The sequence below is a fragment of the Trichosurus vulpecula genome, chromosome 2, assembly GCF_011100635.1.
Source record: "Trichosurus vulpecula isolate mTriVul1 chromosome 2, mTriVul1.pri, whole genome shotgun sequence".
Taxonomy (NCBI): domain Eukaryota; kingdom Metazoa; phylum Chordata; class Mammalia; order Diprotodontia; family Phalangeridae; genus Trichosurus; species Trichosurus vulpecula.
The window spans coordinates 372270033-372295664 of record NC_050574.1 but is presented as its reverse complement, the minus strand read 5'-3'; the positions used below and the strand labels follow the sequence as shown (position 1 = coordinate 372295664).

The following is a 25632-nucleotide window of genomic DNA, read 5'->3' as shown; positions in this document are numbered from 1 at the left end:
AAAAGTAAAGTGAAAGAGAAGCTTTCTGAGGTGCCAAAAGACAATCATAAGAATGGCTACTATTTAGATGTGGTTAGAGAAATATATTGTGAAATCTCTTTTTCCCAGGGTTACAATTCCAAATCATAAATAGAAAAGTTTTAGGTTATCACATTTTGTTTTCTATGCACCTTGATAATTTTCTAATAAAATCATATTTTAGTATTTCCACAATTTAAGTGGAAGTTTTGCTGACAACAGGACAATGGAAATTTCCCTTCAGTGTCACCCATTTATCAGAAGCCCGAGTATATGATTATATTTCATATTTGAGTGTTACTTTTTAGATAAAAAGAAAGCTTCATTATAGCCCACACACTTCAAGATGACAGGTACTATCGAATTGTATAGAAGTGTGCTAGCAGTTTAGAAAAAGATCTAATTATACTAGACCCTTCCAAATCACTCTATCATAAACTGAAATACTTTATCTGTCCTACAATTAGGCAAGAAAAAATGTAATGTTCGTGAAATTTTAGAATAAATAGGGATCTGATTAGATGGAGAAATGAAAACACTATTTAAGGTAGCAAAAGAGGAATCTTTTCAGCATGGATCAATTTCCCAGGAAGCCAACACAAACAAATGTTTCTGGAAAAAAGCAATAGCAAAAAATTTTTTTAAAGGTTCCAGTGATTATGTAAGAATCTTAAATCAATTCCAGGGGAATTTGAAATGAGAAATAAAATAATGGGAAACAATTTGAAGCTTGAACATGACATAAATAGGTGAAAGAATTATTTTAAAAGTAGGGTTAAAGGCTTATTTATTGAGGACATTATTCAAAAATGTCACCTCATTGCTCATACTTACATCAGACTTGTGCAGATAATTTGGATGGGGGTATGTGGGCAGGACTTAAAATATTTGTAAAATTGAATTTGATCTTATTTCGTTTTTATTGTTTTGCTCATGAAATCGTCTTGAAACATTGGCATTGAATTACCAGGAGAGTACAATTTACAATTATATGCAGAATGCAGACACTTCTGACTTGAGCTTCTAACATAGTAAGTGATCAACCTTTTTCAGTAGTACATATCCTTTGCTGCCAGTTTTTTTTCAAGGATACAAGATCAAGGTACAAGCTAGAGCAGAATGGAGTTATTTTCAATATGAACATAATGGTGGAGGCTATTTGCAATATGAACAATGCCAACAGAGTTTGGAACTTAAGTAATGTGATCCTATATAATCTTTAGGAATTATTGCCAAGATGTCATAGCATAGAGGTCTGACAACCAAGTTTTCCTTATGGCAAAAGACCACACAAAACTAATTAGTGGCTCTGGAACTACTGTGAAATAGCCCAATTGTGCTTTGTGTTCAGGGTTTGCTCTCCACACCAGTTAAGGTAAGTTGAATTTACTAGAAAACTCAGAGATCTCCCCAGTCTTGCTGCCCATTTCCCTTTCCCCACTCTCCCTACATTACATAAGGGCTGACACCCTATGGTAAATATAAGAGAGGGCATGGAAAAGGACCAGCAGACACAACATGGAAATACTGATGGTGTGATCATAGGTCCATTGGTATACTGGATCTTGGAAATAGTGTCTACTGAGCACAGCTACCAATAAATATGAGGTTAGAGGTTTCTAAACCCTGAATTCTAGTTCCTAAATTCCTGTGGTATAAAAGATGGAGGTAATCAGCTTATTTTAATCAATGGAAAAAGCCAAATAATACATTAAGATGTTGCCCCCTACTGTTATAAACTGAGGAATAATGGGCTTTTCTGTTACACATTTTATTTACTAGTAATGATATAGTTTCTTTAAGTGCAGCAGGTTTTTCATGGTTCAACTAACATTTTATGATTATATTAAGAACCATGTAGTGATTTGTGATGGAGACAGAATTAAAATTTTTGCTTCAAAAATCATTCCTCAGTTTCACAGACTTCTCTTTCCATTCTGTAGATGAATACAAATTATTATGTATGACCAATCCACCAATATAATGTCTGGTCCTACTGCTTCAGAGAGGAGATATGAACATGCTAGCAGCATGGGAACAAATAGGAAGAATTTGGTTGAAATTCTCACAACTAGGTGGCATAAAATGATTGTAAGGATGAAATGTGATATAATTTCAGTCAAAAAGCTTTTGAGTCTTATTGTCTCTCCCTTTCTTAAGGAACAGAAATGAAGATTAACATTTTTAACCAATTATGATGTTGAAGCAAGTTGGTGACTAAAAATGCAGACAATTATATAAATAAGAACCATCAAGCTAGGCCAAGCTTATTTTATTATGTACACTCTGCATTCTAAGTATTAATAACTTCATATTGTAAACATTAAGCATACTGAGTTGAAATTCAAGGCCACAATATTTCTGATTATCCATTGTGTGTGTGTGTGTGTGTGCGCGTGCATGTGTGTGTGTACTTTCGTGTATGTGTGTATGTGTATGTGTGTGTGGTTGTCTTTGGTTGGCCGAGATCAACTCGTAGTGTATAAATGCATAAGTTATATAATTATTATGTAATAAAGAGGAAAAAACCCACTGACTTGTATACTTCATTCTTACAAACGCACAGCATTTGTGACTCAAAAAGGAAAAGTGATGCCCACTTAACCAAAACATCTGTGTGATTTCCGATAATGACAGTCAGCAAGGCTGTCTCTTACCTTATGCCCCAAGATAATGGTAAAGTCCTGACTGTTTCTTCTAAATATCAGATAATTCCAGTTTAAAAAAAAGAAAACTTTAAAAAGTGATGTGCAATCTGATTTCTGAATTTCACACTACTTTTCCCTTCAAGATTAGCAATGTCCTCTCTGTATACTAGGGATGGCATAACACTGATAATATTTTACCTCATGTCCTAACAAATCATTATCCAAGGTCCAATGTTAACATTTTCAGTTTCTACTTGGTTAAGCAGTTTCTTTCTTGCTCTTTGTTGCTCTCTTCTTCTGTTTCTTACTAATGTCCTGTTGCAGATACAGGTTCTTGTTCTACAATCATACACTTGTCTTTTATACACATTCTCAGTCCTACTCTTTGGATCACAGGAATCTGAAATGATGAGGAGTCTTCACAGTTTGAAATAGCTGATAGCCCTTCATTTTGATTTTAATCAAAATAGCAAGTGCCATTGTATTCCACACATTGGCTTCCACAATAAACCAGTCTGAATCTGAGTGTAAGTGTGTGTATAAGTTCATATATACACACACACTGTATATGTAAATATACTTCTATTTTAAATATAGGCAGAGTTTTAAAAATGAATTCATATATTGTATGTTAGATCAATATTGTATTATCCTAATATTGTAGTATAGTCCCAGTTAGGGTGTGGATACCAAACTTTACACTGAAGCTTATAAACTTATTAAAACCACATTTCTCATGTTCATGATCACGTCATGCTTCAACTTACATTGTCTTTCGTGATTGGTCCATATTACGTTTTAGCATAATCTTTGCTCTTTAAGTATTAATTTTATTAATTTCCTATCCCTGAAGGACTATTTGATCTCTTTCTCCACCTCTCACTCTCACCCCCAGCCTGAAATATAGTCAACCTTTTTCATTCCTTTCATTCCACTTTTGATTCAAGTTCTCTCTAGCAGACTTTATAGAAATTCAATGGGAAATTTTATAATGTAGAGGAATGTCATTTTTTCCTTTAGTAGTAAGTCCCCAAATGGGAAGGCATATGGCTGGCTGGAAGCCTGGTATTGGGGTAGATACTTCCAGTTGATGAATTCCAGTATGGGTTAGGGGCAGAGAAGAAACTGGAAGATGTCACAGGCAAAGCAGGAGGATGAGGAGCAACAAAGTTCATCTTCTGAGGATGAGCATGATAGGAGCCCATGTAAGGGAGGTCTGATGGATACTTGTACAAAGAAGACTCAGGAGGATGGGGCTGCAATGCCTGAGCAATTCCATGGAAGTCAAATTTATAAGCATAACGCTTGCCATGAACTTTAGTCATAATATTTTTGTCATAGTAGTAACGTAATGCACGACTAAGCTTATCATAGTTCATGTTGGGTTTGCTTTTGCGTTCTCCCCAACGACGGGCAACTTCATCAGGGTCTGTCATCTTGAATTCTCCATTGGTGCCTTCCCAAGTGATGCAGTTGGAATTTGAGCTGTCAGATAGAAGCTCCAGAAGGAACTGCCAAAGCTGTATCTGTCCACTCCCTGGAGTAGGAGGGGAAATCAATGAGAATAAGTCACATAAAAAATAAAAACATTCTTCCATTGGCTCTTTCTGTTGACATTCATGCTGATCTGCTTTATTCAAACCTCTCACGAAGCTAAGAGAATTTTTTGTTAAGTAATGTTCGGACCGTTAACCAAAGTTTTGGCTAAAAAAGAACTTAATTTTCTCCCCAAACCCAACTTTCTCCTAAACCTTGCTAATTGTGTTGGAAGCACCGTCATTTGTCAATCTTTCAGATTCATAATCTTGCTCTCACCCTTGTTGCCTCATTCTACCTTACACAATCAATAAGTTCTCAAAATTTTCAGGTCCCCTTTCCATAATATATCTCATATCTGATCTTATCTCTCTACTCACATAGAAACCAGGTTTGTTCAGGCTCTCATCACCTCCTTATTAGAGTATTGCAATACCTTCTTGATTGATTTTCCTTTCTCAAACTTCTTCACATTCTAGTCTATCATTCATAGAGCTGACAACCTAAAGTGCAGATCTGATCATGTCACTACTTTACTGAATAAAATACAGTGTCTCCCCTTTATCCTCAAGGATCAAATGTAAATTACTATGTCTAGCTTTGCAGCCAGTTCTTAATCTATCTTTCTAGCCTCATCATATATTGCTTCCCATCCTGTACTTTGGAATTCAGCCAAACTGGCCCTCACATACAACATTCCATCTCTTTTCTTCTGTGCTCTGCTCTCTCTATCCCCTGTGCATGAAAAGTACTTTGAATCATATATCTCTTCCTTCAATATATGACTCAAGTACAATCTTCTTTATGAAATCTTTCCTAATCCTCCTTAACTGCCAGTGCCATCTTTCCCTAACTACCTAGATTTTGTTATTTTGTTTCATTGTTTGTATTTGTATTATATTTAGCACCATTATTAGACCATAGAAAGTATTTAACAAATGCTTAACTGATTGGAAGTGCACTTAAAAATATATTTGTAAAGCCTTAACATTTTAGAGCCCTCATTGTTTTCTATTTTTGTAAGGAAGAATGAAAAAGTGTAAATATAAACAATTACAAAATTCTACTTTTATTGTATCCAATAAAATCAGTCAAAGTAAAATAATGAAAGTCAGATTTAAGAAACCAAACTCCTAAAATTTGCAAATAAAATTTAATGGCAGTAAATTCTAATATAATTCTAATATATATATACAACATATATTCTGATATAACATATTCTAATATGCTATTTTGTTAGATCTCAGAAATCAAAACTTTCTCCAGAACCAAAAACAAACTAGTTAAAATAGGGAATTTAAAAAAATAGTTTTTTTTCCAAACCACATCACCATTCCTAGTATTTAATCAAATATATGAAAGTGAAAAAAAATAATTTTTCCTTTTTATTGAAATGCTGATTGTGTTATACTATTTTTTAAAAAGCCCAAATTCCTCACCCACATCCCAAAGTCTGTGAAACAGTGAATGGTTGCAAGTAGTATTCATAAGTAAAGAGAGGCAGTGATAAAGATAGAGAATAGAGATTTGTTGTTCAGCAGTTTTACAGTTGTGTCCAACTCTTAATGAATTTGGGGGTTTCTTTGGCAACGATACTGGGGTAGTTTGCCATTTCCTTCTCCAGCTCATTTTACAGATGAAGAAAGTGAGGCAAACAGGGTTAAGTGACTTGCCCAGGGTCACACAACTAGTAAGTGTCTGAGGCCAGATCTGAACTCAGGAAGATTACTCTACTTGGCTACAGGCACAGTATTTTATCCACTGTGACACCTAGCTGCCCAGAGCAGAGATGGTAAATGCAATTAAAAATTCAACTATAAATGAATATCTAAAGGGAGTAGGCCTTACTCAGATCTAAATAGTTGTAGTTTCCCTGGGTTTTTAATGACTTGCACATATAATTGTTATTATGCAATTATGTTCAAAGCTTAACAACTTTACTTGAATTTTTTTCCTTCTTTTTCCTTTCTCTTTTTAAGCACAGAGACCTTTTATTTTTTTAATCCCAAATTCTTTCCTCCCCACTATCTTCCCTACCCAATAAAAAGCAAGGAAAACAAAACTTATTACAAATTTCTGAATTAGCTAGTACTCTCACCACCCCCACAAAAAAGGCAAGAAAAAGAAAGATGAAAAAAATATGCTTACATATGCCCTTTGAGTTAATCAGTCATCTGTCTAATGGGATAACATGTTTTATCATGAGTTTTTTGGAATTGTGGTTCTGTGGATTATGTTGATCAGAGTTACTAAGTCTTTCAAAGTTGACTATCTTTACAATATTACTATTACTATGCAGATTGATCTGGTTCTGTTCAGTTTACATCAGTTCATACAAGTCTTCATAGGTTTCTCTGAAACCTTCATCATTTCTTACAGCACAGTAGTATTCCATCACATTCATATGTCATTAATTTTTCAGTTGTTCCACAATTAATGGGCAATCCACCAGTTTCTAATTCTTTACCAACACAAAAAGAACTATTAGAAATATTTTTGAACAGTGGGTCTTTTTCCTCTTTTTTTGATCTCCTTGAGGTATAGCCCTAGTTTCAGTTATGTTGGTTCATATGCACAATTTAATTGCCTTTTGAGTAGTTTTAAGTTGCTTTCCACAATGGTTGGACTAGTTCATAGCTCCACCAACAGTCCATCAAAATACTTGTTTTCACATATCCAGATTATCAGTTGTCATATTCCTTGTTTGTCATTTTAGCCAATCTGATGGTTCTAAGGTGGCACTTCAGAATTGTTTCAATGTGCCCTTTTCTAATTATTAGTGATTTACTGCATTTTTGTATGACTATTGATAGCTTGGACTTCTTCCTCTAAAAACTGCCTGTTCATTCCTTTTGACCATTCATCATTTGGTAAATGGAGCTTATTCTTGCAATTTGATTCAGATCCCAATATATTTTAAAATTAAATCTTTATCAAAGAAACTTCCTACAAAGGTTCCCCCCACCACCACCACCTCCAATTTCCTGCATTGGTTTTGTTTGTGTAAAAACTTTTGAGTTTGATATAACCAAAATTCTATCCCTTTACTTCTCATTAACCTATTTCTTATTTAGTCATAAATTCTTCTCCTATCCATGGATTGAACAAGTAATTTGTTCCTTGTTCCACTAATCTGCTTATGATGTCACTCTTTATATCTAAATCATGTGCCCATTTTGAACTTATCTTGGAATATTCTGTGAAATTTTGGTCTGTGTCTAGTTTCTGCTAACCTACTTTTTAGTTCTCCCAAAAGCTTTTTTTTAATCAAATAAGGAGTTCTTCCTTTAATAGTTGGGATCTTTGGATCTACCAAATACTAGATAACTGTATATGTTTGTGTATATTGTATCCCTAGCCTGTTCTACTGACTGAGCTCTCTATTTCTTACCCAGCACCAAGTTGTTTTTAAAGATTATAGGTTTGTAATGTAGTTTGATATCTGGTAGGGCTAGATCCCCTTTCTTCTCATTTTTTAATTGATTCCCTTGACATTTTTTGTCCTTTATTCCTCCAGATGAATTTTGTTATTACTTTTTCTAAGTCTATAAAGCAAATTTTGGTACTTTGGTTGGTATGGCACTGAATGAGGTAATATTGTCTTTTTATTATATTGGCTTGGCCTGTCCATGAGTAATTAATATTTCTCTAATGATTTAGATCTATTTTTATTTGCATGAAGAGTGCTTTGTAAATGTGTTAGTATACTTTCTGTGTGTACCTTTAGAGGTAGAGACCAAATATTTGATACTGTCTAAAATTATTTTAAATGGAATTTCTCTTTTTTCCTGCTGTATTTTGTTGGTAATAAACAGAAATGCTGATGATTTGTGTGGTTGTATTTTATACCCTGAAATTTTGTTGCAGGTATTATTTATTTCAATTAATTTTATTTGACTTTTTGGGTTTCCTAAGTAACACATAATGTCATTTGCAAAAGACAAATCTTTTCTTTCCTTGTTTCTTATTTTTATTCCTTCAATTTATTTTTCTTCTCTTGTTGTTATAACAGTAAAGGGCAGCTACATGACACAGTGGATAGAGTACTGGTCCAGGAGTCAGGAAGACACATCTTTCTGAGTTCAAATCTGGCCTTGGACACTTACTAGCTATGTAACCCTGGGCAAGTCACTTTGCCCTGTTTGCTTCAGTTCCCTCATCTATAAAAATGAGCTGGAGAAACAAATGGCAAACAGTTCCAGTATCTTTGCTAAGAAAACCCCCAAATAGAGTCATGAAGTATTGGACATGACTGAAAAAGACTCAATAACAAAAATGGCTATCACACACACACACACACACACACACACACACACACACACACACATGAATGTAAACAGTTTAACATTTTTTAATCTCTTATGATTTCTCATGATTCCTACAGGAATGGCAAATTTTCTATTTGGCTCTAGTCTTTTTCATCAGGAATACTTGAAAATCTTCTATATTATAACCAGCTAAAAGTGAAGAGTATTGAGAGGAGGGCAACCAGGATAAGAGTGAACCTTCAGCCCCCAAATGAGAAATGGAAGAAAGAGCTGGGCATGATTAATCTGGGGAAGAGAAAATCAAGGAGTGATGATAGCTGTTTTTTAAAGAGTGATCTTGTGGATGACCAATTAGACTTCTTTCATTTGGTTGCAGAGGGCAGAATTCAAATAGGTAAAAATTTCAAAGAGGCAAATCTGGACTCCATGTCTAGAAAAACTTCCTTAAAAATTTGAACTGTCCAAATGTGCTATCAGCTGCCCCAAGATAAGGTATTTCTCCCCTCCTTAAAGTTCTTCAAAGAGAGGCTGGACAACCATGTTATAATGGATATTTGTTTGCTTCTGAAGTCCCTGCCAACACATAAATTCTGATTCTTGTGGTGAGATACAAAAATAGCACCAGCATCTTACCAGGATTTGCAAGACGGCTACTTGTTGGCCCAAGAATCTGATATGGATCTATGCCAAAAATGAAAAGAAGAAAACAAATGATATAACAACATAAACATAAATTTTTAATAAATAGTTCAGTTAGCAAACAAGTACTATGCACCCGCTGGGTGCAGATCACTGTACTAGATAATAGAGAAGGTACAAAGACAAATATGTCATGGTTCATTGTCAAAGTCTAGTCATTAAACCATGATGCCTCTCAAAGTTCTATAGAAATTAGAGATTCTTAAAGCATTTGTTATTTTTCTTTTTAAAATTTGTTTCTGGTAACTTGGAATTGCATTACAAAACTTTGGTGTAGTTAAAGGATTAAAACTATTCACAAACTGTCTAAGATTGTACTTCTTTTAGGAAGCTTGGATGTTTTCCTAGTAATTTATTGCTTGTTCTATGTATCTAAAATATTTAGTTAATTCACAACACAGAAGTAGGCTTAATGGGCTATCTGCAGTTTATGGAAATAATTTTCATAAAGTAGACGTGAAAGGTCTTAGTGCTACCATGTCCTACCAGTCCTACCATGAAGTTGCTTACTTTTTCAAAAATACCCAGATAGTATCTTCTAAGATGCTGAAACATACCTAATTGGGGACGCTGGTCTTCTGTTTTGGGAACTGTTGAAGAAGATGGTTGAGTAACTGGAAAAAAAAAGATAATTACCTATATTTTATGCCTGAGAACCACATCCAGAGTTTCTGTGATAAATTCCTCCACTAAACTCAAGTGATCAAAACCATAGTTGTGAGTATTAAGGTACTGAATTATTGCTACATGTCACTAAAGAAAGTAGAGAGAAATATAGGAAGAAATCTATGATGAAGAAGATTTTCTTTTTTTTTCTTTTTTTTTTTTTGCTTTTTGGCAGGGCAATTGGGGTTAAGTGACTTGCCCAAGGTCACATAGCTAGTACATGTGTCAAGTGTCTGAGGCCGGATTTGAACTCAGGTCCTCCTAACTCCAGGGCCGGTGCTCTACTGACTGTGCCACCTAGCTACCCCGAAGAAGATTTTCTTTATTGCTACATTGCCACCCTGGGAAATCCCTGCCTTGGGGTTTTCCTCTACACTTTAATGGCTCCTTCTCATTTTGGAAGGGATTTCAGCCATTCAATTCCTTTCTCTTGCCTTGACTTTCTTCAGGCTACACTGATACCTCCTAGCCTTCTACATTGTACCCAAGTATGTCCCCTGCCTACACCCTTCCATCACCATGCAGTGTTTGACTCCATTAAAATATAATTTCTCTGAGAGTAGAGACTGTCTCTCTTGCTTTTAATTGTATCCCCAATGCTCAGCAGAGTTCCTGATGCATAATAAATTTTTTATCTATCTACTGTGATATTAAAATATAGAAATTGTAGAAAATAATAGAGGGAATTAGAAAGGACTTTGTAAAACATGAATAGACTTGGGAAATCTTAAATGATGCTATGGACCTGAAGTACAAAGATTCAAATCCATGTGGGGTGGGGGGGAAACCCTACCTTTTGACTGTGTAGGGTGACTATGACTTGTCCAGTTTGATCTCCTGGCTGCTTCATATGGTAAATCTATAAAGACAAATAAATTATCACCAATATTAACAATGTAGACATTTTAAAAATACATACTATGGTTTTACTTCTGTGCTTATTGAAACAAATATCATACAAAAAATTTAGTAATTTGTGGATATCACATTTCACTGATTTTTGAGCTATACTTATGAGGTAGAATGCTTAGAATTTTATTAATGGCTACAAGATTTAGGGATAACAATTCTGGTGTTTTCTCCAAATTGACTTAAAAATACATACTCTTTTGAAAACTTTTATGTTTATAACAGTAATTTCTAGAAAGAAACATTCCCATTTTTACTTCAGTTGCACCCTCTGTTGTAATGAAGAAAAACAACTAAGCAAAAGCATCAGATACAATGATCACATCTGTATTCTATTATGTTCTAGAAGCCCTAGTAGTTCCCTATATCTCTAACATGAGGATGGAGGTATGTTTCATTATCTATTCAACAGGACCTTCAGTGATTTTTAAATTACCTCAAGTTTGGCTTTCTTTTAGTTAGCTTTTCATTTGCTATAGTCAATCAATCAACAAGCATTTATTTCACTCCTACTGTGGGCCAGACACTGTGTTAAGTATGGGAGGTACAAAGAAAGATAAAAGATTATCCTTGCTCTCCAGGACCTTACAGTCTAATGGTGGTACAGCATGCAAAGAACTATATACAAACAAGATACATAGAAGTGGGATATAATCAATAGAGAAAAGCATAAGCATTAAGGGTTTCAGGAAAGGCTTCTTGCACAGAAGGTGAGATTTTTAGTCAAAACTTGAAGGAATTTCAGAAATTACAGCATTTAGGACAGCAAGTAAGTAAGAATACACATGGGTGTGGCAGAGGTGTAAGGTAAGAAGACTAGAAAGGTAGGGGGTACAGATTCCAAAGGATTTTGAACACCATGCAGAGGACTTTATGTTTGATCCTGGAGGTGATAGGGAGTCACTAGAGTTTTTGAGTAGAGAGGTGAAATGGTCAGACCTGCATTTCAGGAAGATTACTTTTGACACCTAAGTAGAGGATTGACTGGAGTGTCCAGAGACTTGTGGAAAGAAGGTCCACCAGCAAACTATCACAATAGTTTAGGCATGTAATGATGAAGGCCTGTAAAAGGGTGGTGGCAGTGTCAAAATAGAGAAGGGGGCATATATAAGAGATGTTACAAAGTTCAAATCAACAGTGTTTGGCACCTGGATGGATGAGGGCAGGGTGAGAGCCAGTAGTAGAGGACCAGAAAGCATAAATATTAAATGTATCCTTTTCAGACTATAATGGTAAAAAAATTACATTGATAAAGGGATAGGGAAATATACATAAAATTAATTGGAAACCAAATAACATAATCATAAAGGATGACTGGATCAAGGAACAAATCATAAAAACAATCAATGATTTCATTAAAGAAAATAACAAGACAGCATACCTAAATTTATGGCATTTAGCCAAAGCAGTAGTAAAGGGAAAATTTATATCTCTAAATGCATGCATCAATAAAAGAAAGAACATGTCAATGAATTTGGTAAGCAACTAAAATACTAGAAAAAGAACAAATTAAAAATCTTCAATTAAACATCAAATTGAAAATCCTAAAAATCATGAGAGATTAACAAAATTGAAAGTAAGAAAACCACTGAACTAATAAATAAAACTAGGAACTGATTTTATTGGGGAAAATTGATAAGCCATTGGTTAATCTGATTAAAAAAAAAAGAAAACTCATTTAATAGTATAAAAAATGAAGCAATTAAAGCAATTTTAAGAGCTAATTTGCCCAATTATATCAGTGAAACTGACAATCTAAGTGGAATTAATGACTATCTTAAAAAATATAAGTCATCTAGATTAATAAATGAGGAAATAAAATACTAAAATAACTTGATTTTAGAAAAAGAATGTGACCAAGCCAAAAATGAGCTCCCTAGGAATAAATCCCCAGATAGATTCACAAATGAATGCTGAGCATTGATAGAATAATTAACTCCAATACTATATAAACTATTTGGGAAAATAGGCAAAGAAAGAGTTCTACCAAATTCCTGTTATGACACAAATATGGTACTGATGCCTAAGCCAGGAAAAGACCAGAGAAAGAAAGCTATAGAACAATTTCCCTAATATATATTGATGCAAAGAATTTTAATAAAATACTATCAAAGAGATTACAGCAACATATCACAAAGATCATACACTTTGACAAGGTGGGATTTATACAAGAAATGCAAGCCTGGTTCAATATTAAGAAAATCAACATAATTGACCATATCAATAACAAAACCAACAGATATCATATAATTATCTCAATAGATTCAGGAGAAGCTTTTGACAAAATATAGTACCTATTGTATTAAAAATGCTACAAAGCTTCAGAATCAGTGGAGCTTTCATTAAAATGATAAGTAGCATCTTTCTAAAACCATCAGCAAGCATTATCTGTAATGGCAATAAAGTAGAAGCTTTCCCAACAAAATCATGTGTGAAACAAAGATGGCCACTATTTTTCAATATTGTAGTAGAAATGCTACACATAGCAATAAGAGATGAAAAAACTTGAAGGAATTAGAATAGGTAATGAGGAATCAAAATTATCACTCTTTATAGACGATATGATGGTATGCTTAGAGAATCAACTAAAAAACTAGTTGAAACAATTAACAAGTTCAGCAAAGTAACAGGATACAAAATAAACCCACATAAATGATCAGCTTTTCTATATCTTCCCAAGAAAATCCAGCAGGAAGAGGAAGAAAGAGAAATTCCAGTTAAAGGAACTGCAGACAATATAAACTACTTGGGAATCTACCTGCCTATACAAATTTAGGAACTACATGAACAAAATATAAAAAGTAATTTTTACACAAATATAGATCTAAGCAGTGAAATATTGGAGAAATATTAATTACTCATGTGTAGACATTAATTGTTCAACGCAATAAAAATTGAAAATTCCACCTAAATTAATTTATTTATTCAGTGTTATGCTAATCAAACTACAAAAAAAATTTTGTATAGTTAGAAAAAAAATAATAAAATTCATCTGGAAGAACAATGGGTCAAGAATATCAATGGAAAAAATGTGAAAGAAAATGACCTAGCAGTACCAAATCTCAAACTGTTTTAAAAAGTGGTAATCATTGACCTCCCAATGCCAAGATGGGGGAATGAAGCAGGAACTCACCTGAACCCTCACAAATTCTCCACCAAACTACCTTGCAATAATGCCTCAGTACCAGTTTTGGAACAGTAAAGCAGCTTACTAGCCCAGGAGAACTTAGAGGATCAGCAGGAAATGTCTATCTTCATGGGGTGGGAGCAGAGTGTCATTCCTGAACAATGGCAATGGTACACTCCTGGGCACCTATTCCCTGCTTAAGCCAGTAGCAAGGCCAGCAGTGAGGCACTGCCCATGGAGCAGGCCATCAGCAAGACCACAGCCCCAGTGCAAGCCAGCAAGAAGGCCCTCCTCAGAGCAGTACAAACCTGCATCAGGGCAAACTGGCAACAAGTCCCCAAATCCTGGCACAAGAAGCTTGGAACTGTATTCTCTACATCCAGGAGCAGAGCTCAAGTTTAAAAGCCACAAAATAGGCAGAAAAATTAGAGAAAAATAAAATAATAACCTGACCATAGAAAGTTACTATGGTAACAGAGGATCAAGGGACAAACTTAGAAGACAACAACGTCAAAAGAACTATATGCAAAGCCTCAAAGGAAAATGTCAATTGGTCTCAGCTCCACAAAAGAATTCCTGGAAGAGCTCAAAAAGGATTTTAAAAAGCAAATAAGAGAAGTAAAAGAAAAATTGGGAAAATAAATGAGAGTAATGCAAGAGAATCACGAAAAAAGACTAAACATTTGGTAAGGGAAGCACAAAAAATGGATAAAGATATACACAAATTTATCAAAGAAAGCAACTCACTAAAAATAGCATTGTCCAAGTGGAAAGGATGTACAAAAGCTCACTGAAGAAAATCATTCCTTAGAAGTTAAAATTGTGCAAGTGGAAGGTAATGACTCCATGAAACTTTAAGAAATGATAAAAGAAAATCAAAAAATGAAAAAATAGAAGAAATGTGAAATTTCTCATCAGAAGAACAACTGACCTGGAAAATAGATCCAGGAGAGATAATTTAAGAAATACTATGCTGCCTGAAAGCTCTGATAAAAAATAAAGGGGGGCCTGGACATATTTCAAGAAATGATCAAAGAAAATTGCCCTGATATCCTGGAACCAGAGGGTAAAATGGTCATTGAAAGAATGTACCAATCAGCTCCTGAAAGAGAACCCAAACAGAAAATTCCAAGGAATATTATAGTCAAATTCCAGAATTATCAGGTCTTTGAGAGAATACTGCAAGCAGCCAGAAATAAACAATTTAAATATCATGGTGCCACTTTCAGGATTACACAGGATTCAGCAACATCCACATTAAAGGAATAGAGGGCTTAGAATAAGATATTCTGGATGGCTAAGTAGCTAAGATTACAATCAAGAATCACTTGCCCAGAAAAACTGATCCTTTGGTGGGGGTGGGGTGGGTGGGAGGGGAATGGATATTAAATGAAATAGAGAACTTTCAAGCATTCCTAATTAAAAGGCCAGAACTGAACAAAATTTTTTTTCTTTTTTCTTTTTTTTTTTGAACAAAAATTTTGATCTTCAAATACAAGGCTCAAAGGAAACATAAAAAGGTAAATAGGATAGAGAAAACATAGGAGATTCAATAAGGTTAAACTGTTCATATTCCTACATGACAAGATGATACTTGAAACTCTTAAGAATTTTATTACTGTAGGGCAATTAACAGGAGTATACATAGATGAGGGGTGTAAGTGTGAATTGACTATGATGGGATGATATAAAAAAAGGGAAGGAGTTGTAATGGCAACCAAAGTGGGGTTTTTGCTGTATTGAAAGTGTGTAGAGTTTTAGCCAGAGACTTGTATGTGGATTGAGTTCTAGCTAATTAGAGAGCCCAGAGTGTGAGAAAAGCAGATATTGAGAGGGCATTGAAGAGAAGACACCAAGAGAGCTGCCAGCGCTGAGCTGAGAGGAAATCTAAAGAGCTGGGAAGAGCCTCTCAGGGCTCAGAGAGCCTTCAGGAGCACTGGGGAGGGCCTCCAGGAGCGAGGAGACCTTTGATGGCAGAGAGTTGCTGAAGGAGCCTCTGAACTTTGAAGGCTAGTGGAGCGGTACAGCAGAGACTTGCCCATGGGAAAGAGGGTTAGCTTAAGTCCCTTTTGAGAGCTGTTAAAGTGAACTGAGCTGTTAACACAGAGCCTCTGGACTTTGGAAGTAAATTGAGATGGTGGTGTTGGTGGTGTTTTGCTGCCCTGTTAAGCTTCATTTTCCAAGAAACAGAAGCTGTGGGCAGGAACCCTGGAGCCTGCTGTCAGGCAGGAGCTTTGAGTGGAGCAATTTCCATGAGCTGTGGCCTGGTGGAGTGGAGAGCTGCCTGGGTGTGAATCCAGGTGAGAGTCGGGAGTGGCCAGCCTACAGAGGAGGAGCTATGGGACTTGGAGGAGGTCAACCTCGGGCCCAGATGAAAGAGGACTTTGCTTGGATGTTTGGTAATGATTAAGGAAATTGTTCTTACTGTGACCTAGGGGTGGATGGTATGGTATTTTCTGCTACCCCTTAAGGATGTGTTATGCTAAGGAAGACCCTAGCCTAGGACTCACCCTGATTTGGGGACACAATGCTATATATTGTGTAGTATGATGTTCTTACTGGATGCAATGATATATACAATGGAGTGTGATATTCTGTAACCTAGGTGTGGATATGAGATAAATGATATACTTTGCTTAAGGATGTTGCCATGAATGTTATGCTATGCTTTATTGAACAATGCTTCGGTTTAATTGCTGAATAGAGAGTTCCTTATACTGTGTGATTGGACCCCTGAAATTGATCACAGCAGTGGTCCTCAGATGTGCTGCCATGATTACTGATACAGGGGTGAGAAAGAAGATTGTACTGGCTGAAGAGAGAAGGGAGAGATAACTGGTTGAAGAGAAAAGGAGAGATAGAATGTGGTAAGTTATCTCACGTAAAAGAGATGCAAAAGAGCTAATACAGAGGAAGGGAAGATGGGGAAGAAAGACAGTGCTTGAACCTTACTCTCATCAGAATTGGGTCAGAGAGGGAATAACATACACATTTAGTTCAAAGAATGACAATACAATTAAATTAAGCCTTATATATTTTTAATTTATTATATTTTGTTTTGACAAAACAGATATTTCATTGCAAATACATAAGCTTCCCCCATCCCCCACCCAACCCCATTACAAATCTCCCTTTTACAACATGTAGCAATGTCTGCAATGGAAAAAATACAAAAACTTTGTCAATATGAAGAGAGGTAAAGGCAGGATGACCCTCCCTTATTATTTGGCATAGTTTTAGAAATAATAGCAATAGCAATAAGAAAAGCCAACAAAATTAAAGTTATAATATTGGCAAAGAGATAAAATTATTATTATTTGCACTTTGTTAAGCCATTCTCCAATTGTTGGCCACATGCAAATAACACCTCTGTGGTTACTTTCACATACAATGGTTTGTTTGTTTGTTTTGCTTTAAATAATCCCCTTTTGGAATAGGAATCTCTGGGTCAAAAGGTATGGACTGCTTAGTAACTTTTCTTGTGTAATTCCCAATTGTTTTCTAGAACATGAGGACAAGCTGGTTTACCTTTTAACTTTAGCAAGGTTGCAGGATACAAAATAAACCCATACAAATCACTACATTTCTATATATTACCAACAAAGCCCAGCACCAAGAGATCAAAAGAGAAATTCCACTTAGAGTAATTGTAGACAATATAAAATACTTGGGAGTCTGCCCACCAAGGTAAAGCCAGGAACCATGTGGACACAATTATAAAATACTTTTCTAACAAATAAACTCAGATCTAAACAACTGGAAAAATATCAATTACTCATAGGTATGATGGGGGATGGGATTTGCACTGGACCCCTAAAAGGAACCCAAAGCCCAGGAATCAGGTCTCTGGCATTTGCCTGAGGCACTTGACCCATCCCAGTATAAACCTTTCAACTGCCCTTTCATTGTGACCCTCATTGTCTGCACCTAGTCTCACCCCAGGCTATTAGCTACTACCAAAATTTTTTTATAAAATTGTAAAAAATGAGAAAATTCATCTCAAAGAACAAAAGGTCAAGAATATCAGGGAAATTAATGAAAAAAATGCAAAAAACGTGGCCTAGCTGTACCATATCTCAAACTATATTGTAAAATGGTAATCATCAAAACTATCTAGTATGGGTTAAGAAATAGTGTGGTGGATAAACGAAATAGATTAGGTATACAAGACACAGTAGTAAATGACCTTAGTAAACTAGTGTTTGAAAAACCCAATGATCCCAGCTTTTGGGATAATAACTCATTATCTGACAAAAACTGCTGGGAAAACTGGAAAACAACATGACAGAAACTAGGTATAGACCAACATCTTATGCTGTATAACAATATAAGGTCAAAATGGGTACATGATTTAGACGTAAAGGGTGATAGCATAAGAAAATTAGGAGAGTATGGAATAATTTACCTGTTAAGATCTACAGAGAGCAGAAGAATTTATGACCAAATGAGAGAGAGAACATTACAAAATGTAAAATGGATAAATTTAATTTTTAAATTAAAAAGTCATTGCACAAACAAAACCAATGCAACTAACATTAGAAGAAAAGAAGAAAGCTGAGAAACAATTTTATAGCAAGTGTCTCTGATAAAGGCCTCATGTCTCAAATATATAGAGAACTGAGTCAAATTTATAAGAATACAAGCCATTCCCTAAATGACAAACGGTTAAAGGATATAAATAGGCAATTTTCAGAAGAAGAAATCAAAGCTAACTATAGCCACAGGAAAAAATGCTCTAAATCACTATTGAGTAGAGAAATGCAAATTAAAACAACTCTGAAGTACCACTTGAATGGGAAGGATAAATTGTGAAGACTTTACAGGGTAAAAATACAGGGGTTACACTCTTCTCATATTTCTGAAATAGGGAATGTCTGAGGGAGTAGGAGAGGCTTGGGATTTGGCCTTGTGACTCTGGAAGGTCAGGGCCTGGAGCTATGGGCATGCCCTTCCCCCTCTCAGATGTTAGCACCAAATAAGGAGATAATGGACTACCTGTGAGCTGTTTGTTCTCTGCTCAAGGAAGGTCTCCCCCCACCCCCACCGCCTCCTCATTTCTTCTCCTAGACTTTCGGATGCCATCCCCAGCAGTTGAGTTCCAGATAGGGAAAACCTGAACAGACTGGATCAACCTTGGTCCCCTAGTCCTCTGTCTCGTTTTTCACGCCTAGATTGTAAGCCCACCTCCCAGCCAATGGTGAGAAAGGATAGAGGTAGGCGAGAATCTTTTCATTAAGAGTATAAATTGAGGCAGCATTCCCTTTTACCTCGCCTCCTCCATTATGGAGGTGTGCCCAAATCTTGCAAGGTTTGTAAAATAAATTTACTTTGCTTCTCCTAAAGATGTCTCTCCTATTATTTGAAAATTCTGTCCCATACACACTCCTAATCTATAAGATTTGCTAATATGATAGAAAAGGAAGTTGATAAATGTTGGAGGGATGTTGGAAAATTGGGCCACTAATGCATTGTTGATGGAGTTGTGAACTGATCCATCTGTTCTGGAGAGCAATTTGGAACTATGTCAAAAGGGCAAACAAACCATGTATACCATTTGATCCAGTAATACCACTACTAGTTCTGTATCCCAAAGAGATCATAAAAAGAGGAAAATGACCTAGAAGTATAAAAATATGTATAACAAATCTTTTTGTGATAGCAAAGAATTAGAAATTGAGGGGATGTCCATCAATTGGGGGGTGGCTAAACAAGTCTTAGTATATGAATATAATGGAATACTATTGTGCCATAAGAAATGACAAGCAAGTGGATTTCAGAAAACCTGGAGAGACTTACATGAACTGATGCAAATGAAGTCATTTTTTTTGGCATTTATGACTCTTCATGACAATACTCTACTGGCAATACTGTATTTCAGTCACAAATGAAAGCCTTGGTGATGTTAAATCCACTTCCTTTTGATTGTTTCCCAACATATTATTACCAATGAATTAATTAATATTACCAATTACATTCATTTTCTTCACCAACTAACTTGGAAATTAAGTTCACCCTGATCCAAGCTAGGCCATCTCCACGTCTTGCTCCCTGCCACAATCCTTTCCTTCCTTCACCTCCCTAAGTCTTTCTCACCCCACACCCTCATCTTGGACTTCATCCTTGGGAAGTCAGTAACTGAAAGATGAACTTTCATCTTTTCTTGGTCAGAATGAAGCCTCCATGCATCCTTCATTCAGAGAGGACAGCTTTTATTTTGTGGTTCCAGTGCTTAACGCAATTCCTGGCAAATAGTAAGTGCTTATTAAATGCTTCTTTCTCTCTCTTCCTCTCTCCCTCCTGCCCCCCCCCATCTCTGTCTCTGTCATTAAAAAAGATTGCTAAATGCTACATATACTGAAGTAATTTTCTATTGTTCTTTGGAGTATAGTGATTTAAAGTAGGTTTTGAGTGGTATCTTTGAATGACAGTTGTTACTTGGATTTGGTCTAAAAATCAACAAATGTAGAGTAAGTCTATCCATGACTATATACATCATATATATTTCAAATGCATGATATATCCCATGAATATAAACAGTATCCTAAATGAAGAGGTCACACAGTTGAAATTTTCATACCTGATCTAGATGCAATTCTTTGTGTGGATTCAGGATATACTGAAGTGTTTGGAAAAATAAAAGTGGCCCCTCCTGCAGGCAAAAGGAAAGATAAACATATGATATTCTTTTTTATTAATTATCAAAGTCAAATCAATTTTAAACAGCCACAATGGACAATAATAAATGTACATGTCCATGAGCCATGAATAGATTCCAAAAGGAAGAAGTTCCAAAATTTTCATATGTTACATTATTTACAAAGAGCTTTTTGTTTTGACTTTATAATTTCCTGACAGCCATTATCAATAAATGAAATTGGTAGAAACTCTTCCAAAGTATGTAAACACTTGTTAAACATTATATAATGTTATCGATAATTATTTTAAAAGAATTACAAATATTTCACATAAATGTATTAAAAATTAATTCCAGCTTCCATCCAAATGTGGACATGATGGGGTTTTTTTTTTTCTTTTTCTGTTTGCTTGATGCTGGCTTAGGATTCAATGCATCCAGGCTAGAATTTTGTTTGTCAAATGTTTTCAGATCTGGCTCCTTCAAGAGTTTCTACATTTAGCAGTATTCAATATTATGAAATCACCAATGATTTGAAATTGTCACTTACCTTACAAAATCTTTAAAGAAAACTTAAAATTATGAAACCATATGGAAAAAAGAAAGGTTTTTGGCCCCCACAGATCTCTCTCTCTCTCTAGGAGGAAAATGGCCATTTCTCATGTATTTGTGATTTCTAGCCATTAATAGGCTCAAGAGTTATATATACACTTAAATATTATTTCACCAGCTAATAGGTTTCTATTTTTCATTCCATAGAAGCATAGCACTTAAGATCCTGGAAACAAAGCAAAAAATCAAAATTCAAACAAAACCAAAAAGATTAGCTTCTAAATGATGACTTTTTCTTTACCCTAATGATCTATGAAACAAATTGAAGTAGCTTTCAAGATATGCATGTGTATACAAACGCAAATGTGTATTTTTTCATGTATATGTTACAGGCATTTAAATTATTACAGATTTTCATGTAAAAATATTTTTGTTTGCTTCTTGATTTCTATGACTACTTATATCCTATCAGCTCTCATGGATTCCATTCACAGAATAACCAGGTTTAGATAGCTTATTGAGTTTAAGAGGTAACCTCATTACCAAATTTCATTAATATATATATATATGTGTGTGTGTGTGTAAATATATACATATGTATACATATATATACATATGCATACACACAAAAGAAAAATGTACTCAAACTGCATTTACAAAGAAAATAAAGGATAAAGAATTAGCTAACATGAAGGGTGATATAAAAAAAATTTCCTCAGAGTTTTGCTGGACTCAGACATATAAGATAATAGTGTGTCAACAATATGTTGTGCATTTGGTCAGAGATGAATTGTTCAATAATACTAAAAATTCTCTTAAAATGACACATTTTTTAAATTGTCATTCACATATTCATATGATCTGCAGTTGGGAGAAGTTAAAAGGGAAAAGATAATAGCCACTTAATCCATCTAACGATCCTTTTAGAATAAAGAGGATATGAGAAGAGGGGGGTGGTAACTGAATCCTAAAAGTGAGTTTAAAATGATTCACTCTCTGTAGACCAGCACATAGAATAAGTCTATATATACCTTGATCATTATCCAGCATTTCTGGCCTAAGAATAATTCTGCAATTCTAGTTAAACTAATCTTTTTATCAAGACTATCATTGTATCCCCCTACTTCCCTCCATCTCTCCCCCACCTTTGGAAGGCACTTAGAAAGTTTAAAGGACTTCATTCAGATATATGTATGAAGTCCTATCATTGGAGAAAAATCTGGCCTCCATTCATTGAGGAAAAGCAAAACCCCAAAAGTGCTGTCTCTGCTAGGCAGACTGAGCATTTTCTCTTTTTTTTTAAAGTAGTCAACAAGGGTCCTGTGCTTAAAAAAAAATTAGGGTATCTTTGAGAGATGGGAACAAAGCCAGCATTACCTGTGTTTCTAGCATGCATTAACCGTGGAGAGTTTTGTAAGGCTTTATCAACATCATCTGAAGTCAAATGTGGAAGAGGAGCTACAAGACAAAATAAAAGTAATGCCGAAATGAAAAAAAAATTGAGAATTATCTTTTAAAAATTGATTTTTTTTCTTTGCATTTGGATGTTAGTTTCAGGGACAGGTCCTATTTCTTGTTAGTATGTTGTTGATTTTGTTTAGTCATGTTTGTAGTCCTGTGGACCAACTGTCCATGGGATTTTCTTGGTGGGATACTGGAGTGGTTTGCTACTTTGTTTTCGAGTTTTGTGCAGGCAGCGGTTAAGTGACTTACCCAGGATCATATAGCTAGTAAGTGTCTGAGATTTGAACTATGGTCTTTCTGGTCTTTCTGACTCCAGGCCTAGTGCTCTTATCCACTGTGCCTGTTAGTATATTAAAACCTTCTTAATTCAAGAAATAAACAAATCTGATGATAAGCAAAACAATTATGATGAAACAATGGTGCTGTACTATCAAGTTTTTTTCCCCTTTAAATCTGCTTTCTATTTTTAAAATTAAAAGTCTCAATCTATTAATATTTTTATTACTAATTTGATCACTAATATCCTTTTTGTCACTTGTCATTTAAGTAAATCTAAATTCCATGATTTTTGATTTTTGCCAATAAATTGTGCTTCAGATTTAGGCCAAATGGAAGTACCATTTATCTATTGAGTAGAAAAATACCCAGCTTCTAACCACATATGAACCTTTTCCTTACATATTGCTTGTATTCTGATTTTTAGTCAACTTGGAACTACCTGATAACATCACAGTATAAGAAAAGGAGCCCCATGCCTGTAGTGAAAAAACCTAGATTCTAGATCTAGTTCTATCACTCACCAGTAGGGTGACTTTAGACAAGTCACTTTACCTCTCTGGGACTCAGTTTCCTCATCTGTAAAATAAGAAGGTTGGATTGGATCTCTAAAGTCTCTTCTTCCTCTAAATCTAGAACTCTATGATGAAGAGCAACTTCATCCACATTTGAGTTTCTTCGCAATAGAATTTATTCCACTGAAAGGAAGTATTATTGGGTGGTAAGGATGGGGAGTAGAAAGATCAGAGAACCTTGGTTCAAAGACTGTCTCTGACACTTACTACATTTGTCATCATAGATGACTCACTTCAATTCTTTAGGCCTCAATTATTTATCTGTTAAATGTAAATACTAAATCTCCCCTAAGGTCTTTTCAAATTTTAAATATATGACCCTATCCCTGTTATTGTTATCTTCTCATTGTAGTGTTTGCTAAATATTATTTTGCTAAAGCAAGATAGTGGCATTTCAAGCAGATATTTGTCAAATCAGAAATAGGTTAAATCAGGAAGATAATGTCAATCATGAGGTTTTTTTGAAGTTTTGTCCCATAAAAGAAAATTGTCTTACTCTCTCTGAGGTAGTGAAGATGGGAGAGAAGGATATCAGCATTATAACTTGGAGTGAGTCTTTGGAAATCATCTTTGGTCATCTTACATAGATCCTTCCCATCTATGTTCTGGAATAGCAAGATGTCAACATCTGGAAGACCATATTCTTTCACTGCCCATTCTAGCCATTGCCGGACATGGTCTGTGCTCCATAACGTAGGATCTGAAAGGTTCAGCAAAGTAAACATTATGAACTAATAGTTATTTGAACTTAAGTCCTAGGCCTTCCACCCTGGCTAGTTTTCCCCACTGGCTAGTTTTCCCCACTGCGCATCTTGGGAAGGCCCCAAGAAAAAAATTAACTTTAAGTAAAATAAAAACCATTATTAAGAAGTCAGAGGTTGCAACATATAAACTGTTTGCAGGGTTTGAATTATTCATATAACTGCTCCAGAGCACTGGCATAGATAACTGAAACTTTGTGATGGGGATATAATTTCAATGACTTAAAAATTAGTAGCATAAATATACATCATATCTTTTGCTAAGCCTATTAATAAATTTACATAAAAGCCCACTGTGAAAATAAGAGTGAACACAGATCCTACAGTCTTCAATTGCAGAACAAAACAAACAAAAGCATTTCAAGTCTCAATTATGTAAAAGTTTGTTAATGCTTATCAACAGAATTTAAATGAAAGCAGAAGAACACAAAATTCCTGAACTATACTATGGAATAAAAGATTTGGACCAGTTATATCGCTCTAGGGTTTTTTAGGAGGGCAAGGGGGTTGTTGTTTTTGTTTTGGGTTTTCTTGGGAGGAGCTGGAGTAAAGTTCCCTATTTTACAGACCTGAACCTGAAGAATCTATGTTGCTATTAGGCACTTCCACATTCTCCAGTTAGAGAATATGTGTCCAGGGCTATTGAAAGCACTTTACAGGATGCAAGCAATATGGTCCTACTCCATTGTCATACTAGGCTAGCTAACTCCTACTCATCAAAGTGAGGAAAGAATAGGATATTTCACCTGGGAAAAAGAACCCCTCAGTTAAATATAAATAGTGAGGCATTAAGCTTAGACAAAACATGAATTTCATAGGGTAATAGATTTAGAATTGAAGGAACCTTCAACTCCCTCGTTTTTCAGAAGAGGAAACTGAGGTCCAGAGAGGTTGAGTGACTTGCCCAGGGTCACATAGCTGGTTATATAGTTGAGGCAGCATTTGAACCCACATTTTAGTGACTCCAAGACTAGCGCTTAAGCCACTAAACCATGCTGCCTTTTACTATATCACTTTGAGATGAGATGTTTTCTCGAGTTGACATCTAAGATTGCCACTAACTTCGAACAAGGAGTCAGGAGATCTAGTTTCTAGTCCCGATTCTGCTACTGTGTGATATTGGGCAATTCAGTTAATCTATTTCTCAGACTACTAAGTAGTAAAATGCAATAGTTGGATCAGATCATCCCTAAGATCTTTTCTTGATACAACTTTCTATGATCTTGATGAGGAATAGAGGTTATGGTACACATATACCATAACACACACACACACACACACTCTCTCTCTCTCTCTCTCTCTCTCTCTCTCTCTCTCTCTCTTTCTCTCTCTCTCTCTCTTTCTCTCTGTGTCTGTCTCTGTCTCATTCTTATACATACATATATGTATGTGCATATATATATACACGTATTTCTTCTAAATATCGCATACCTTCTCCACACCTTCTTTCTTTTTTGTGTGTTTTTTTTTGGCAGGGCAATTGGGCTTAAGTGACTTGC

At 35.3% G+C, this 25632-nt stretch overlaps 1 protein-coding gene across 1 annotated transcript in view; it reads right to left on the bottom strand.

Moving 5' to 3' along the window:
* Positions 1–769: 769 nt before the first annotated feature.
* ERG (ETS transcription factor ERG) overlaps positions 770–25632 on the bottom strand; it is a 136704-nt gene continuing 111841 nt past the window's right edge. Inside the window, exons 4-10 of the mRNA XM_036746895.1 lie at positions 23869–24072; positions 22435–22515; positions 20449–20520; positions 10629–10694; positions 9727–9783; positions 9104–9151; positions 770–4203 (exon numbers count right to left, since the gene is read on the bottom strand). Of these exons, the coding sequence (XP_036602790.1) occupies positions 3683–4203; positions 9104–9151; positions 9727–9783; positions 10629–10694; positions 20449–20520; positions 22435–22515; positions 23869–24072 (1049 nt within the window). The 3' untranslated portion in view covers positions 770–3682. The remainder of the gene's footprint in view (positions 4204–9103; positions 9152–9726; positions 9784–10628; positions 10695–20448; positions 20521–22434; positions 22516–23868; positions 24073–25632) is intronic.